This window comes from Gobio gobio, assembly GCF_949357685.1.
Source record: "Gobio gobio genome assembly, chromosome: 20".
Classification (NCBI taxonomy): Eukaryota; Metazoa; Chordata; class Actinopteri; order Cypriniformes; family Gobionidae; genus Gobio; species Gobio gobio.
The window spans coordinates 32,300,679-32,318,700 of record NC_137113.1 but is presented as its reverse complement, the minus strand read 5'-3'; the positions used below and the strand labels follow the sequence as shown (position 1 = coordinate 32,318,700).

At 45.4% G+C, this 18,022-nt stretch overlaps 1 protein-coding gene across 6 annotated transcripts in view; it reads right to left on the bottom strand.

The window, feature by feature from the left end:
• LOC307144180 (transforming growth factor beta-1-induced transcript 1 protein-like) overlaps positions 1 to 18,022 on the bottom strand; it is a 195,775-nt gene that overhangs the window by 44,691 nt on the left and 133,062 nt on the right. For all 6 annotated transcript variants that reach the window (XM_079846275.1, XM_079846274.1, XM_079846277.1 and 3 more), the window contains one exon: positions 16,216 to 16,364. In XM_079846275.1, the coding sequence (XP_079702401.1) occupies positions 16,216 to 16,364 (149 nt within the window). The remainder of the gene's footprint in view (positions 1 to 16,215; positions 16,365 to 18,022) is intronic.

Below are 18,022 nucleotides of genomic sequence, written 5' to 3'. Positions count from 1 at the left end.
CATCAACCTTGGTGGCGAAATCGCACAGAGCCGCGGGGCAGGCTGCCGCTTCGCTGCATGCCATGGCGATCCTTCAGGTCTACCAGGCCAGGATCCTCAAGGACATGCACGAGGCCGTAGTTGATCCGGGGCTCTTAAATGAGCTGCGTGCCGCCACCGACCTCGCTCTCCGGGCGACGAAGGTGACCGCACGCTCCCTGGGTCAAGTGATGTCCACAAATGTGGTCCAGGAGCGTCACCTATGGCTGAACCTGGCCGATATGCGGGACACCGAGCGGACCCGGTTCCTCGATGCCCCCATATCCCAGGCCGGCCTCTTCGGCGGGGCGGTTGAGGACTTTGCCCAACAGTTCTCAATCGCCCAGAAGCAGACTGAGGCTATCAAACATGTACTGCCCCGGCGGCCAGCTGCTGACTCCACCCAGCCGCCGGCACAGTCGCCTCAGTCTGCTCCACGCCGAGGACGCCCTCCTAAGGCTCCCGCCCCTCCCACCCGGTCCAAGCAGCAGCCTTCACCCGGGCCGGGTCGTGGAGGAAGCCGTAGGAAGGCGTCCAAGTCCCCTCAGGCCGCCCCGCGCCCCGCTAAACGCCAGGCCAAGCGGCGCTCCTGAGACGGACGGCTCAGGGATGGCAAATTCTTTCGAGGAGATGGTAGCAGGACCACTCCTTCCCCCGGTGGAAGGCCGGGGGAGAATCCTTTGTTCAGCTGCTGGCCCCCGGGTCAGCAGCACCCTATTTTGGTCAAAGAAAGAATTAACACTCCCATCCCTGAGCCCACAGAGTCCGGTGATGACGGTGCGCGCCACCCACGGGTCCCGCCACTCGCATCCCACTCTGTCGCCAGCCTCCTGGCAGAGCAGACCCCAGTGGAACGTGCGTCCTTCCCTGGTCTCCTCTGTCAGGACGCAGCTGTCAACCGTGCCCCCGCACCGGGACGCCCCACAGCCTCCCTTGTCCGGGCCGGTGACGCTGCATCGCTGCAAGCCCACACCGGGTACGTCTGTACTCCGTATGACCCCGCTGGTGCAGTTTCTGGATGTCTGGCTTCAGCTTCCAGGGCTGTCCCGCTGGGTCGCGCGGACCGTCAGGCGCGGCTACGCGATTCAGTTCGCGCAGGTTCCTCCCTGCTTCCGGGGAGTCCGTTCCACCATGATCGGGGCCAACGCCCCCGTCATGCGAGCGGAGATTGCCACCCTACTGGCGAAGGGTGCGATCGAACCTGTCCCTCCAGCCGAGATGAATTACGGGTTTTACAGCCCGTACTTCATTGTACCCAAAAAGACCGGTGGGCTACGGCCAATCCTGGACCTGCGCGTCTTGAACCGTTACCTTCACCGGTTTCCGTTCAAGATGTTGACAGCGAAACGCCTTTTCGAATGCGTTCGTCCACACGATTGGTTTGCAGCGATCGACCTGAAGGACGCCTACTTCCATGTCTCCATTTTACCTCGACACAGACCGTTCCTACGGTTTGCTTTCGAGGGGCGGGCATATCAGTACGCAGTTCTACCATTCGGGCTATCTCTATCCCCTCGCGTCTTTACGAAGATTGCCGAGGCAGCCCTTGCGCCCCTTCGGCAGCACGGGGTCCGCATCCTGAATTACCTCGACGACTGGCTCATACTGGGTCACTCTCGAGAGCAGGTTTGCGGACACAGAGATTTGGTGCTCCATCACCTTGCCCGTCTGGGCCTTCGGGTCAACTGGGAGAAGAGCAAACTTTGCCCTGCGCAGAGGATCTCTTTTCTCGGTATGGATATCGACTCGGTCGCCATGTGCGCGCAGCTTTCGAGCGCGCGCGCAGTCTCTGCTGACTTCCCTTCGTCAAATCGAGGGCAAGAGTGCGGTTCCACTGAAACTGTTTCAGAGGCTCCTGGGGCCGCGGTAACATCTGCAGCCGCGGTAACGCCGCTCGGATTGCTTCATATGAGACCGCTTCAGCACTGGCTACGCGATCGAGTCCCGAGATGGGCATGGCGGTCTGGCACGCTCCGGGTACAAGTGACTCGGGCCTGCTTACAGACACTCACCCCGTGGTCGAACCTCAGTTTTCTACGGACCGGAGTGTCCTTAGAACGAGTTTCTGCATGTCATGCATTGCCTCGAGTTACTGGCAGTACGGTTCGCCCTGCACCGCTTCCGAGCGTTGCTGAGGGGTCAACATGTACTAGTCAGGACAGACAACACGGCCGTAGTAGCGTACATCAACCACCAGGGCGGTCTACGCTCCCACCGTATGTCTCAACTCGCCCGCCATCTCGTTTTGTGGAGTCAGAAGCGCCTGAGGTCCCTTCGTGCTGTCCACATCCCGGGAGACCTGAACCGTGCAGCCGACGAGCTCTCACGGATTCAGCCTCTCACCGGAGAGTGGAGACTCCACCCCCAGACGGTCCAGCTGATATGGGAACGGTTCGGCGACGCACAGGTAGATCTGTTTGCCTCCCAGGACTCTTCCCATTGCTCCCTGTATTATTCCCTGACCGAGGGCACCCTCGGCACGGATGCACTGGCGCACAGCTGGCCGTCAGGGCTACGCAAGTATGCGTTTCCCCCAGTGAGCCTTCTTGCACGGGTACTGTGCAAGATCAGGGAGGACAAGGAGCAGGTCATGTTGGTCGCCCCGTATTGGCACGGCCAGACCTGGTTCCCAGAACTTTTACTCCTTGCGACAGCCCCTCCCTGGCCTATTCCTCTGAGACCGGACCTCCTCACTCAGAGACGGGGCACCTTTTGGCAGGTTTGAGTAGCCTTCCACCTGCGGTGGTCGCTACCATCACTTCCGCTAGAGCTGAGTCTACGCGACGCCTCTATGCGTTGAAGTGGAACCTCTTCGCTCTCCTCTCGTTCCCTCTTGGGACCTCTCAGTAGTCTTAAGTGCTCTGCAGAGGCCTCCCTTTGAGCCTTTGCGGTCGGCCGAGATTAAGTTCTTGTCTATGAAGACGGCTCTGCTGACCGCATTGGCCTCGCTTAAGAGGGTCGGGGACCTGCAAGCATTTTCGGTTGACGAAGCGTGCCTTGAGTTCGGGCCGGCTAACTCTCACGTGATCCTGAGACCCCGGCCCGGATATGTGCCCAAGGTTCCTACCACTCCGTTCCGAGATCAGGTGGTGAACCTGCAAGCGCTGCCTTTGGAGGAGGCAGACCCAGCCTTGGCATTGCTCTGTCCAGTACGCGCTCTCCGCGCCTACGTAGACATGACGCAGTGTTTCAGGACCTCAGACCAGCTCTTTGTCTGTTATGGTGGAGAGCGGAAGGGAAGTGCTCTCTCAAAGCAGAGGTTGTCTCACTGGATAGTGGACACCATTGTTTTGGCGTACCAGCAGCAAGGCCGACCATGTCCCCTTGGTGTGAGGGCACACTCCACCCGGAGTGTGGCCTCCTCTTGGGCTCTAGCGCATGGCGCCTCGCTAACAGACATCTGCAGAGCTGCAGGCTGGGCGACACCCAACACATTCGCCAGATTCTACAATCTCCGAGTGGAGCCAGTGTCCGACTATGTACTCGCCCCTACGGGTGGCCGGTAATGGGCCAGGCTCAGGTGTCTTCGCTTGCTCGCCATTCCACTCCCAGGACTGGATACGTGCGATATTTTCCTCAGGTGAGCTCCCCGAGAGCCCTGAGCTCCTCCAGCACTGCTTACGCCGACATCAGTTCAGTCTGCCCTTTCGAGCCCAGACCCTCATGTCCGGCCAGGTGCTCCGTGTACATGGTTCCCTCCGGCGACCCCCACACGAGTATTTCCACCGTAAGCCTCCTCAGTGAGCAGGTGTCTTTCCCTTGGCAAGTCCCTGCCACCCCTAGGGTAAAAAATCCACCTTCGGCTGGTACCCTAGTGATCTTCCATATGCAGCCCTCAGCGGGTCATATGTGTATTCTCTAAGCCCTCCCTACGGTAGGCATCTTGGCATTCCCTCACTGGGATATGCTTCCCAGTGTACCTTGGTATTCCTGTGATAAGTGGGAGTCCTTCGTCCGTACTAGTCTTACGACAGGGTACTCACACTTACGCAGGGCACTGGATGACAGCTGAGTGGCGTTGTTGTATTGGAACCCCCATTCGTTAGTCACTAACGTACGTTGTAGTGACTGAACGAAAGGGAACGTCTCGGTTACGTATGTAACCCTCGTTCCCTGAGGAGGGAACGGAGACGTACGTTTCCTCTGCCACGTCAGCTGTGCTGCCTGGAACGCGGAGTTCAGTCTTGGCTCCTGCAGCAGTAACATAATGCGATGTTGCCAGCGTACTTCCTTATATACCCACGAGGTGGGGCGGAGTTACGCATGCAAATTCCGCATGCCCATGGCATTGGCACTGCCATTGGGCGCTGTTGAATACTCGAAGATAATTGGCTTCTAAGCGAAACCCCCATTCGTTAGTCACTAACGTACGTCTCCGTTCCCTCCTCAGGGAACGAGGGTTACATACGTAACCGAGACGATTTTAGCCTAGGATCAGAGGAATCGTTTAGGATTTGCTAAATTTGTCTCAGACGGCCAAATCATGGCCAAAACCGCACAGTGTGCACCCGGACCAAAGACCAAATCACAAACAATCTTAATGGATGTTGCTGCAATACGCCTATGCAATCCACTCAAAGACACTGTAAACGATAGGAGTAATAGAACCTTGGGAGCTGAAACTTTTCTTCATAAATGCAATACATATTTTGATTTATAGATTTTCATTTATGATAAAATGGCAAAAATAAATATTTAATAAATAAATAAATAATGTCTGATTACCTGTGGTAGTTGTTTTCACGAGTTCACACAAATTATCGAATAGAGTAAAAGCCTATAAGTGTATTTGGCGTGCTGTTTGGTGAGCTTGGAATTTAGCCCAAACTCAGAGTTCTGCCCCATATCGCAGACCGAGAATGAGCAACGGGGTGGCGGAGGTATGCAGCAAATTGTAGAGGTAACTAGGTGAGTCGCCTCTCGGCTGTGTATACATACGTGCTTCTTTTTTTATAAAACATGATACTGCGTGATACTGCATCTCTCGAGTATGAATATATACTAGTTTAATTAGTGACACTTGGCCTACGTTTTAAAACCTTTATTTGAATATTTTTTTGAATCACTTTATTGATCATTTTTATTTAAATATGGCAACATTCTTATTTTAAAAACTTTATTTGAATATGGCAACATGATACCTCATTCTACAATATTTCTATAATTAAATCACTGACAGAGACTCCTCCCCTATCAGCCAATCACTGTGGCCAGTGTTGCCAACTATTTTCCAAGGAAAGTAGCTAAAGCCTGCCCAAAAATTCGCTAAATGTCGCTAGATGACGTCATGCTTTAATTAGAAAATTTGTGATGCTCTGCCTGCCTAATGTGTTTTCTCTCCTAATCTGTGCTCACTTTTAAAATAATATAATATAGCCGACTGTCCAATAAAGACATTCTCATTTCCTATATGGCTAGTAAATGGCTAAATTTGTATATGTTTAAAATAATCTGAATTGAGAGAGGTCAGAAACTGGATGAACTAAAGCTCTGTGATAGTGAGTAATATAAGTGATAAGCACAAGAGAAGAATGGAAATCATAACGGGTCAAACTACATTTTTTAAATATAAAACAAAGGTAGCAGATAAGTGATAAATCCGTGGCAACACTGTGTGCTCATGTGTAGCTCGCTCATTCACGTCTGTCAGCTGATTTGTGCGTTCAACGGCATGCGCTGCTGCTCCTTCCAGCCATTCACTGAACATGGCAGTGTTACGGTTCATAAATCCTTGTCTCTTTCTCGTCTCGTGTGCTGTTGTTTTGTGTGTGTGCATGCTGATTGTGTGGGCGTGCCCACTCATTAGATCATCAGCTATCCAGCTCATCAGTCCTGACACCAGCTGCAGCTCATCTCATCACCCTATATAGACTCATAATTTTCTCATCTCTTTGTCAGATCGTTGTTTGTGGGTTCCCGGTGTGTGTCCAGTCTGAGTTCGAGTCCTGTGCTTTCCTTGTTCCTGTGGGTCTGGATTCATCGTCACCTCTTCAACCCTCACACTGCTGCACTCTTTTCAAGTCCCTCATCTGGCCATCGGGGTCCCTGCGCCGCTAGCCTGCTCTCTTTGGACTTCCTTTGTGTACATCATCATCTTATAATAAAGAGAGTTTTACTTGCACTTGCTTCCGCCTCTGATCCATGACAGAACGATCTGAACATCATTATGGAAGCAGCTAGTGACTCTTCATCCTCTCTGGATGCATTCGTGAGTAACAGCATACTTCGAATGGATAACCAGGAGAAGAATCTCAACGAGAGAGCTCACGCTGTTCAGGCTTTAGTGGCGCAGGTGTCTGGGCTCACCCAGCAGGTCCAACTTCTGCGAGCGCCCACTGCGCCAGCCGCACCGCCGAATCCCCCACCACCAGCGGACCTTTCTCAGTCGGAGCCCCGCCTACCAGTTCCTGAGGCATACTCAGGTGATCCCAGCAACTGTCGAGCTTTCCTAACCCGATGTTCAATGCATTTTTCTCTTCAACCCAGGACATTTCACGATGAGCGAACCAAGGTCGCTTTTGTATTGACGCTACTGACTGGGAGAGCGGCGCTTTGGGGAACGGCGGTGTGGGAGAACCAGGACGAATGCTGCTCCTCGTTTCAGAAGCTCTCCGCCGAGATGAAACGAGTGTTCGACCGTGCCGTCGCAGGAAGAGAGGCAGCCAGAGTATTGGCTGATCTGAGACAGGGAGAGAGGTCGGTAGCAGACTTTTCGATCGAGTTTCGAACATTAGTGGTGGAGAGCCAATGGAACGAGGAGGCACAGTGGGATATGTTCCTGCATGGGCTGGCTGACCGCGTCCAAAAGGAGATGTACGCCATGGACCTTCCCACCAAACTCAACGATTTAATTGCACTGGCGTTGAGAGTGGACGCACGTCTGTCCCGAGTGGATCGACGAGTTCAACATAATCGTTGTTCTGAAGGATTCAAGGGACAACGTTCTGGAGGCGGGGACGTGGTCAGCACCGTCTACGATCACGAGCCCATGCAGGTGGGTCGAACCCGGCTTTCCCGGGAGGAGAAGGGGAGGCGGAGATCCCTGGGCCTTTGCATGTACTGTGGAGGAGCTGGACATTTCGCCTACAACTGTCCGTTAAAAGGTCCAGCCCGATAGTAAGTATGAGGCTATTATCGGGTGGGATTTCTCCCATCGGGTGGGACTCTACTTCTGGTAAGACTCCGATGGTCAACTCACCTCCACGACTGTCGAGCACTTCTGGATTCTGGGGCTGAAGGTAATTTTATGGACTACAATTTTGTACTTAACCCTCTGGAGTCTGAGCTCTTTTGGGGCCCTTTAGAAGTTTTGACATGGTCTGACATTTGTGTTTTTTTCAGTTGCTTATAAACAAATGAATGGCAAAAGTGTAATTACACTGTATTCAGCACAAACTGGGCTACCAGAATATATGAGCAACATGTATGTACATGCTTGTATTTTTGAGAGAAAAATGTTTATGCACGGATTTTGAGAAAACTAAAAAAACATTTTTAAAATTAAGGCCTCAAAACACACAATAGATATGTGTCACAATACTTTTGACTTAATCTTGTATTTCCATAGAGTTTTTTCTTTAAACTGATGTGAGAATCATTGAGCCTACTCATTCACATAAAACAATACACTGATTTAAAATTTGTAAGACAGTTTCTCTTCTCAAAGCCAATATGCGAGGAGGCGTGATATCTAATGAATAATGATGAGATAGCACCTGATATAACCAAAGGACTCGCATTAATGAGCTGCATAATGAATGAGCTTCAGGTAAGTCTGTGACAGAGAGCAACAGGGCAAAGGAAATATATATTTTTTGTAGTTTATTATATTTGGAATGTAATCAACAAAGGCCTATTATATTTTAAATGATCAGAAGATTTGACTACACTGCAAAAAATGCTCTTCTTTGGTATTTTTTCTTGTTTCCAGTCCAAATATTTAAAATTCTTAAATCAAGATTAATTTACTAGATAAGTACAAATTTCTGGGTGGAAAATCAAAATGAAGTGAGTTTTTGCTTAGTTAGTTAACTTTATTGTCCCCAAGGGGAAATTCTGCTTGGGCACAGTGCAGAGTTGCTTCATAAAGGTAGACCAGATAACTTAAAGCAATCTATATTCTCTGCCACAACAATTTATGCTTTATTAAACTATAATTTATGATTTATTACACCAATTTATTAAAACACAACAATTAGCTAATGAGATTAAAACCATGTTTTTACTCCAAACTTACTTTACTTTTGGCTTTGGATCAAAAAATCAGACAGAAAATATATTTCACAATATTCTGTATAATTATAATGCTCGAGTAGCATTGCATTATAAATATAATCTATTATGAAAACACCCAACATGGTATAAATAACACAGATAAGCCATATATTGTCGCGATTGTGTTTATTATCTTCAAACTTGTCTATCTGCATGTTAGTCTAACATTGCTAGAGCGATTTCTGGAAGCTGTTTATGTCAATGTCAAATGGTGATACCATGTGACATTGACATAAACAGCTTCCAGAAATCGATCAATGAATATGAAAACCGTCTGTACCTTCTAAAGATAGTAATACGAGCGTCAGCTGCTCTCATTCATAAAAAAACTCTTCATACTAGCAGCCGGAGGGTGCTCCGTGCACATGTAGTCCATATATAGCACTCATGAAGAATATATATTCTTCATAAGTGCTATATATGGACTACATGTGCACGGAGCGCCCTCCGGCTGCCAGTATGAAGTATGAAGAGTTTTTTTATGAATGAGAGCAGCTGACGTTCGTATTACAATCTTTAGAAGGTACCGACGGTTTTCATATTCATAACTCCTGACACATATTAACAAATTACGGTCACTACATGTCTTTGAGAATAAAACCGAGGTAAAAAATGGAAGCTTGAATCTTAGATCTTTTAAATGATGTATAGTTTGTCTAGGAAATTACTTACATCTGACAGTAATTTTGAGCTAATTTAAACAAAGAAAGCTTCAGTGCGCCTCGTTGCACGATGTGTTTGTTTGAGCTGATGTGTGTGTGGGCGTCGCCTCAGTATTTGAATCTCAATAGAGCGTGCGCTTCGTGGGCGTGGTCGCATTAACGTATAATGAGCCGCTCAGGAACGACTAACAACGCTCTGCTTTCAAACGGATTACATAAACACAGAATATTTGTTTTTGATTTGGTTTACAGTGTTTAAAATCTGACATTTCAGCGTTTCTTCAGACACATATCTCATGTTTGTCAGACAAGTATTCAATAAGCTAGAGGTCATTTTCTGAAGTCTATCTAAATGAACGTCTTTGACAGAGAGGCTGCAGATCGCGCATCATGTTTGATTTCTTTATTTTGCAAAAAGCACAACAATTTGTTTTTATTGTGACTCAACAAAAAAAATAGAAATTTAACAGATTATAATGATGTTTAACACTTGCCTGAATTATAAAAAAACAACAGAGTTGTTTGAGTCTCTTTGGCACTGAAAAGAAAAAAAGCAAGCCAATCACGCCGGCGTGATTGCAGACTCGAGAGGGTTACACTTTAAGTTCCCCTCAGACCACTTGCACACAAGATTGCAGTACACGCCCTCAATGGTCAAGAACTCCCCACCATCTCAATGGCCACTGAAGACGTCACCCTCATCACATCCGGCAACCACACTGAGACCATCTCCTTTTACATACTGGACACTCCTCCTTGCACCCATTGTCCTTGCTCACCCCTGGCTCACCCGTCACAACCCCAGAGTGGACTGGCAGCTGAAGTCTGTGTGGAGCAGTCATTGTCATGAGTCTTGTCTTGTTTCTGCCTGTCCGTCTGTTTTTGTCCCTGTGTTTCAGGAGGAGGCAGTGGATTTATCTAACGTGCCCGCGGAGTACTGGGACCTGAGGGAAGTGTTCAGTAAGACTCGGGCTGCTTCTCTTCCCCCGCATCGTCCCTATGACTGTGCCATAGACTTATTGCCAGGTACGTCTCCGCCTAATGGCAAGTTATATTCTCTCTCTGTTCCAGAGAGAGGCCATGGAGAAATACATTTCTGATTCTCTAGCAACGGGGTTCATTCGTCATTCGCCCGGGTTCCGAAAACATCAAACCCGATTCTTTATCGCGCATTTTTGCCGCTCCGAATGCCCGGCTACTCCCGAGTGCATTTTACCAGAGACTCTATTCATCTCTACACTCACATGGGAGATTGAATCGAAGGCCTTAGAAGGAAGGGGTAACGCCTCCGAACCGTTGCCCACCAAACCATTTATTCGTGCCGGAGGGTTTACGGTCCAGCGTTATTCAGTGGGGACATTGTTCCAATGTGGCTTGCCATCCAGGAGTTAATCGCACCAAATTTTTAGTCAAGCAACGATTCTGGTGGCCTCTTATGGCTCGTGACGTTCACAGTTTTGTCTTGGCCTGCTCAGTTTGCGCCATGGGTAAGACTTCGACCTCCAGATGGGTTACTTCAACCGCTGCCTCACGTCTTTCGGTTACATGGCCTCCCGACAGACGTGGTTTCTGACAGAGGACCCCAATTTGTGTCCAAATTTTGGCGAGAGTTTTGTAGATTTCTGGGGGCGACTGTCAGTCTGTCCTCAGGGTTCCACCCCCAGAGCAATGGTCAAACTGAGCGAGCCAATCAGGACCTGGAGAGAACGCTACGATGTTTAGTGCCCAAGAATCCTTCCTCGTTGAGTCAACAACTATCTATGGTGGAGTACGCCCACAACACGTTGCCAGTGTCATCCACGGGCCTATCGCCGTTTGAGTGTAGTGTAGGGTACCAGCCACCTATTTTTCCTAGTCTGGAGTCCGAAGTCACGGTCCCCTCCGCTCACGCCTTCGTCCAGAGGTGTCATCGCACTTGGACTAGAGCCCGTGAGACTCTACTCCAAATGGGGTCGCGCACAAAGGCTAAAGCCGATCGCCAACGGTCTAGGCCTCCCGTATACGTCGTCGGTTCTTAAGTGTGGCTTTCTACCAAGAACATTCCTCTCCGTTCCGTATCGAATAAGCTTGCTCCCAAATTCATAGGCCCATTCTCTGTCACCAAAATCGTTAGTCCGGTGGCAGTCCGTCTCAATCTTCCTCCTGCGTACAGGAGGGTTCATCCCGTGTTCCATGTGTCCAAAATTAAACCCGTTTTTTTTTTGCTCGCATTAATCCGCCGGTCCCTGGGTACTGTCACGGTTCATAAATCCTTGTCTCTTTCTCGTCTCGTGTGCTGTTGTTGTGTGTGTGTGTGTGTGTGTGTGTGCGTGCTGATTGTGTGGGCATGCCCACTCATTAGATCATCAGCGATCCAACTCATCAGTCCTGACACCAGCTGCAGCTCATCTCATCATCCTATATAGACTCATAATTTTCTCATCTCTTTGTCAGATCGTTGTTTGTGGGTTCCCGGTGTGTGTCCAGTCTGAGTTCAAGTCCTGTGCTTTCCTTGTTCCTGTTCGTGCTCCTGTGGGTCTGGATTCATCGTCACCTCTTCACCCTCACACTGCTGCACTCTCTTCATGTCCCACATCTGGCCATCGGGGTCCCTGCGCCACTAGCCTGCTCTCTTTGGACTTCCTTTGTGTACATCATCAACTTATAATAAAGAGAGTTTTACTTGCACTCGCCTCTGATCCGTGACAGGCAGATGCAGAGAGAGGTGTGACGGAAGGGGGGAAGCAAGACCTTGCGCTCGCAGGACAGTACTGGCCACATTTGTAAAGAACTGACGTTTGTCCAAAAAGTTGCTAGATTTGTCACTAGTCGCTTTTTTTTTGGCAACACTGTTGTGGGCATAGTTAGTAAGCATGTTCACATCATCCATAGCAACAAGGTCAACCCCGTCCTTACTCTTAGCTTAAGACCTCTCTCTATTCCTTAGCCATTTAGGAGAACTCTTAGTGGTAAGATATAAAATAAATAAAATGTTTTGTGAATATGCAGACATTCTAGCAGTGTCAGAAGATTTGGCGCACAGTCCTGCAGTGTGACTTCTCCTAAGACGACCTTCAAATAGTTTTTCAAGACAAACCATGACCAAAATGAGTGCTAGAGATTTCTTTGTAGCGACCATTTCAATCCTGCTTCTAATGCAGCTCACTGTCACCGAACGCGTCATTGATTGACGATATAAAACTCAGGACACGTTTTCTTGCGTCAGTCAGTTTTTAACGCTGTCTGTCAGACATTAATGTCAATTTAGATCTTACAGTGTGACATGGAACAATCGTAAAGGAATATTATAAATCGCACAGTGTGCTCCCGGCTTACTTTGTTAGCACACATTACTAGTCTTATGGTGAACAATTAATCCATGCAAGTCTATACAAAGAAAAATTATTTGTGAAATTGACTTCAGTGAAAGTTACATTATTACGCCATTAGATTGCAGCAAAGACTGTCGTTATCAGTGAGTCAGTAGCAAAGACTGTTATATTGAAAGCAACTGAAACAAAGTTGTAAACAAGGATGTTATTTTTACTTTAAACAACATCTTATAAGACGCAACTGACTAATGAATTGATGTTGTCATGGGAAATCCCCTTTACTGTTAAAAGGTCTAAGACAAAGATTTCCTCAGTGGACATTCAAACAGAATGTATTATGGATTTAAGATTGACCTGACAAAATTTCTATACACTGGCTTAATTGATCTCTCTATCACAATAATACTCTACACTATATGTAATAATATAGTAATTTCAGCACTGGAGCATAACGGTTCAAGTCTCTCTAAATTGTTCCTTAAATCATCTACTGCCATGCCTCCTGGTAAATCAAAATTTATTTAAAAAATGTTGTCCTCAAAGTTGATGTGTTAGAAGCAGGAAAATGGGCAAGTGTAAGGATTTGAGCGAGTTTGACAAGGGCCAAATTGTGATGGCTAGACGACTGGGTCAGAGCATCTCCAAAACGGCAAATCTTGTGGTGTGCTTCTGGTCTGCAGTGGTCAGTATCTATCAAAAGTGGTCCAAGGAAGGAACAGTGGTGAACCGGCAACAGGGTCATGGGCGGCCAAGGCTCATTGATGCACATGGAGAGCAAAGGCTGGCCCGTGTGATCCAATCAAACAGACGAGCAACTCAAAGTTAATAATGGTTCTGATAGAAAAGTGTCCGAATACACAGTGCATTGCAGTTTCTTGCCGGCAGTGTAATGTTACTTTGACACGTACCACCTACCTAAGCATTGTTACAGACCATGTACACCCTTTCATGGAAATGGCATTCTCTGGTGACTGTGGCCTCTTTCAGCAGGATAATATGCCCTGCCACAAAACTCAGGTTCAGGTATGGTTTGAGGAGCACAACAACGAGTTTGAGGTGTTGATTTGGCCTCCAAATTCCCCAGATCTCAATCCAATCGAGCATCTGTGAGATGTGCTGCACGAACAAGTCATATCCATAGAGGCCCCACCTCGCAACTTACAGGACTTAAAGGATCTGCTGCTAACATCTTGGTGCCAGATACGACAGCACACCTTTGGGGGTCTAGTGGAATCCATGCCTCAACGGATCAGGGCTGTTTTGGCAGCAAAAGGGGACCAACATAATATTAGGAAGGTGGTCATAATGTTATTCCTGATCGGTGTAGCTACAAGCAGCGGGCCCAATCCCCTGTGCCACCGCCACCCCAGTGGCTTCAGGGAAACTGTGCAAGGCAGGCAATATGCATTTAAAGTGGTTAAGTATAAAAGGACTATATCAAAGTCATTTTAATATGCCACATTTACTGCTCTCAGCTGGTGCCACTATGACCATGAACAACAATAGCCACATTTAGATTAATTTGATGTCATATGATGTATCAAATATCAAAATGCCAATATCAAAAGAGTGAAGTTATCATTTGTAGCTCAATATTTAGAAAGTCCTGAAGTATTTATCATTTATATATATATATATATATAGCTGGGCAAATTAACACGTTACTGCAGGTGATTAATTTTTGTGTGGCTGCATCTCAATCCCTAGTTGCGCCAGTCTCGTGCACACATCGAGTTCTCTTTCGGTCTTGAACAAACAATAACAACAAAATGTTGCCAAAATGCCAGTTTTGTCGAGTATTCTCATAAAAGGAGTCTTAAATTAGTTAAATAACGTCTTAAATGAATGTGAGAAAATGCGCGTGACAGCGCGTCAAATCCTCGTCATGTTCGGCAGCGGCCGATCTTAAAGTGACAGCAGCACTGATGATATCTGTCATTAATGTTCATCAAAGAACAAAGGGAACAGAGAAAAGATGATTAATCTATATTTAATTCATTATTTATGCAGTTAAGCAAGGTGTTTGATAACTATTACATTTCTGTATATGTCTAACAGGGAAGGCCACAGGTAAATATAACATTTATTATAATGGGTTTATTTAAAGATTGTTTTAAGTTCAATTAAATTAAAAGTAGTTTTTTTAAAGCCTAATAAATGTTGAAATTGGTAGCTTTCATTTATACTGTAATGTAATGTCATTGATGTTTCATAGAGACATTAGTATCAGTGATACTGGCCTTCATTCATAAAAAGATGCCATTACAACACATTTAAAATATGCTGTCTTTAAATTGTTTCTAAATTAATTTGGAGAGTAACTGAAATTATAACAATATCAAAATATTAAAAACTCAAAAAATATTAAAAACTTGCGATTAATCGCGATTAATTAGTAAAAAAAATTAGCGATTCCCAGCACTAATATATATATATATATATGTATATTATATATATATGTGTCCTTCTTCTCTTCAGAATGTCTCACTGTAGGCCTCCCTTTGCTTCTGTGCCCGTCCTGGGGTTGTCTGCACCCAGGACCATCCTTCCTTCAATGAAGCAAAGTTCATCATATATATATATATATATATATATATATATATATATATATATATATATATATATATATATATATATATATATATATATATATATATATATATTGTGGCAAACCAATGGTGGAGAAAGGAGCCAAGGAACAAAGAAGTAGGTCCAAACTAGGAAAAGTCATCAACTGTGAGTACTTCCACCTGTTCACACTCCAAGCATGGAATCACTCACAGCTGTAGCCAATAATGGCCCAATGGATGTCAGTATAAATCTGGGAACTTTGCTTCATTGAAGGAAGGATGGTTCTGGGTGCAGACAACCCCAGGACGGGCACAGAAGCAAAGGGAGGCCTACAGTGAGACATTCTGAAGAGAAGAAGGACACAGTTACACTTATAACCTCTGCTTTACCAACAGTGCCTTTACCTTTATTCTGTCTTCCCCCTTCAAGGTGGCCTAGTGTTCAAGCAGACGAGGAGAACGTGGCTGTTACGGATACCCCAGACCGGGAAGAACCTAAGTTCCAGTTTAGATTCCTTTTTGCCTTCCTCAATTCTTGGTTAAATAAAACACCATTTATGTTAACCCTGCTCCTGCCTCTCTTGTGGTTGTGTTTTGTGGCAGCTTGAACCTCTCCTTGCACTGAGGACGTGTCACTATATATATATATATATATATATATATATAAATATAAATACTTCTGGACTTTCTTTACGGACCTAATTATTTAAATAATTATATAAAAATATGATGTCTCTGCTGTACAAATGAAAGGGTCAGGGGTTAGGGTTAGAGTGGTTACTGTAGCTGAAAAGGGGTGTTCTACAGAGCCCCTCCATTCAGTTGTGTAATATACAATGTCATTGTAAAAAAAGTAGTTTCAATGTAGCAGCTACTTTTTTACTTGTAGTGTAGCTAACTCCTTTTTCAGAAGAGTAGCTAGACTGTCTCTCAACTACTTTAAATAATGAGTAGCTTGTAGCTTGTCAAGCTAGTTTCAGAGTACACTGTAAACCCCAATCAGTTGGCAAAACTCAAAAGATGAGGTAATCAGTTGCATCAAATTTAAGTTAACAAATTTACCCTCGGTTTCACAGACCAGGCTGAAGCCTAGTCCCAGACTAAAATGCATGTTTGAGCTGTTTTAACTGAAAGCAACTTGCACTGACATGCCTTAAATTTTAAGTAAGCAGAACTTGCTTGATTTTTTTGTACTCAAACATTTTATTGCCCTCAAACTTCTAAATACTTTGATGTAAATTTGATTGAACTAATTTGTTTAATTTGAGTTGGCTCAACTCAAACCAATTCATTACTTTGAGCGTTAGGGTTTCCAGTGCAGCTTCTCCAACACTGTGTGGTATAATTCTCATTGTACCAAATAATCCAGCACCTACTCACCCTACAAACAAAGCATTGTGGATGCCACAGAGCATTTAGGGCTGAGATGTAATTCTCCATGATGGGCTGGGAACAACCCTGACAACGAGAGGCAAAGAGGGCTAGAAAACACTGCTGGCAGTACTGCTTCCCTTCACGGTCATGAAAACCTGTGGAGAATAAGCTTAGAGTTATTTGTCATTCTTGAGATCTACATTGACAAGACACTTCCTGAGACACTTTCTGAGCAGAACCAGAAAATATATCGCACCAGTCTTCAGGGCCCGTATTCATAAAGAATCTTAATGCAAAGAGTAGCTCCTAGTGACAAAATTCTAAGAAATGTGGGCGTTTACTCTTAAAATTAACTAAAAAATCCTAGTAAAGAAAAAAGTAATTCAGAAAGCATCTTAACCCTTAAAAGAGGTCTTAAGGTCAAATTTGTTAGGAGCACGGACGAGGACTTTTAAGACGCTTAAGAGTTTCTTTAGCAGCAGAGAAAATGACAGAAAGACGAAGAGGGAGAAGAAATGTGTTGCTGACAATGGATAACAGTGACTTAATAAGACGCTATAGATTAGATCGTGCAGGGATCATGTTTGTTGCATTAAATCCACCTTTCAAACCACCAATTAAATAGTCATGCCAGCAATCAGTGTAACTGGAAAGAGTGGAACAATGTTTATAATTCTAAGCCAATCAAATACCTTATAGGAAATTAACAGCATGGTAAATAATAAAAGGATTTATATACACTGAAAAAAATGATGTTAAATTTACTAAAAAATGTTATCGAAAGTGGTCGCAATCAATTTATTTGATCTCAATTTAAACAAAAACACATGCAATTCCCATAAAACCAATTCATTTTTTAAAATTAAAATCAAAAAACAAATTTAAATTATTTAAACGAGCACAAATTAATTATGCTTAATTTAATTTTTCAGTGTACATATATATAATGTGTGAGTGTATGTGTGTGTGTGTGTGTGTGTGTGTGTGTGTGTGTGTGTGTGTGTGTGTGTGTGTGTGTGTGTGTGTGTGTGTGTGTGTGTGTGTGTGTGTGTGTGTGTGTGTGTGTGTGTGTGTGAGTGAGAGAGAACGGTAAAATAGGACAATTTTGTACTTGTAAATTCAAAGTGAAGGCTTAGGAAAGACCCTATACTTAAAAGCACTCCTTTTTCCCCCTTTTTGGACAACCAACCAATCACAGTCTTCAAAAGACTGTGTCATACGTAGCAACGGGGTCAGCCCCGCCTCTTCACTAAGATAAAAGTTTTTGTATTTTCCTTGCTCAGAGTTGCTCTCAGATCGGTCCCGAATAGCTCTTAAGCTAAGACTCCTACGTAAAAGTGTTTAAGCTAAATTAGGAGTTTTCTGAGAGGACTCTTAGAATCTTTATGAATACGGGCCCAGGTCTTTACACTGGCTTCCAGTTACATTTAGGATCGCTTTTAAAGTACTGTTATTTGTTTATAAATCACTCAATGGCCTAGGACCTTAATACATTGCAGATGTGCTCACTGAATATAAACCCAACAGATCACTCATATCATCAGGATCAAGTCAGTTAGAAATACCAAGAGTTCACTCAAAGCAAGGAGAGTCTGCCTTTAGCTATTATGCCAGCCGTAGCTGGAACCAGCTTCCTGAACAGATCAGATGTGCTCCAAAAGTAGCCACATTCAAATCCAGACTCAAAACACATCTGTTTACCTGTGCATTTACTGAATGAGCACTGTGCCACAGTACATCCAACTGTTTGCACTTTATCTTATCTATGTATCATCTTTTTATTCTTTTAATTTAATCTTGTTTTTATTTTTGG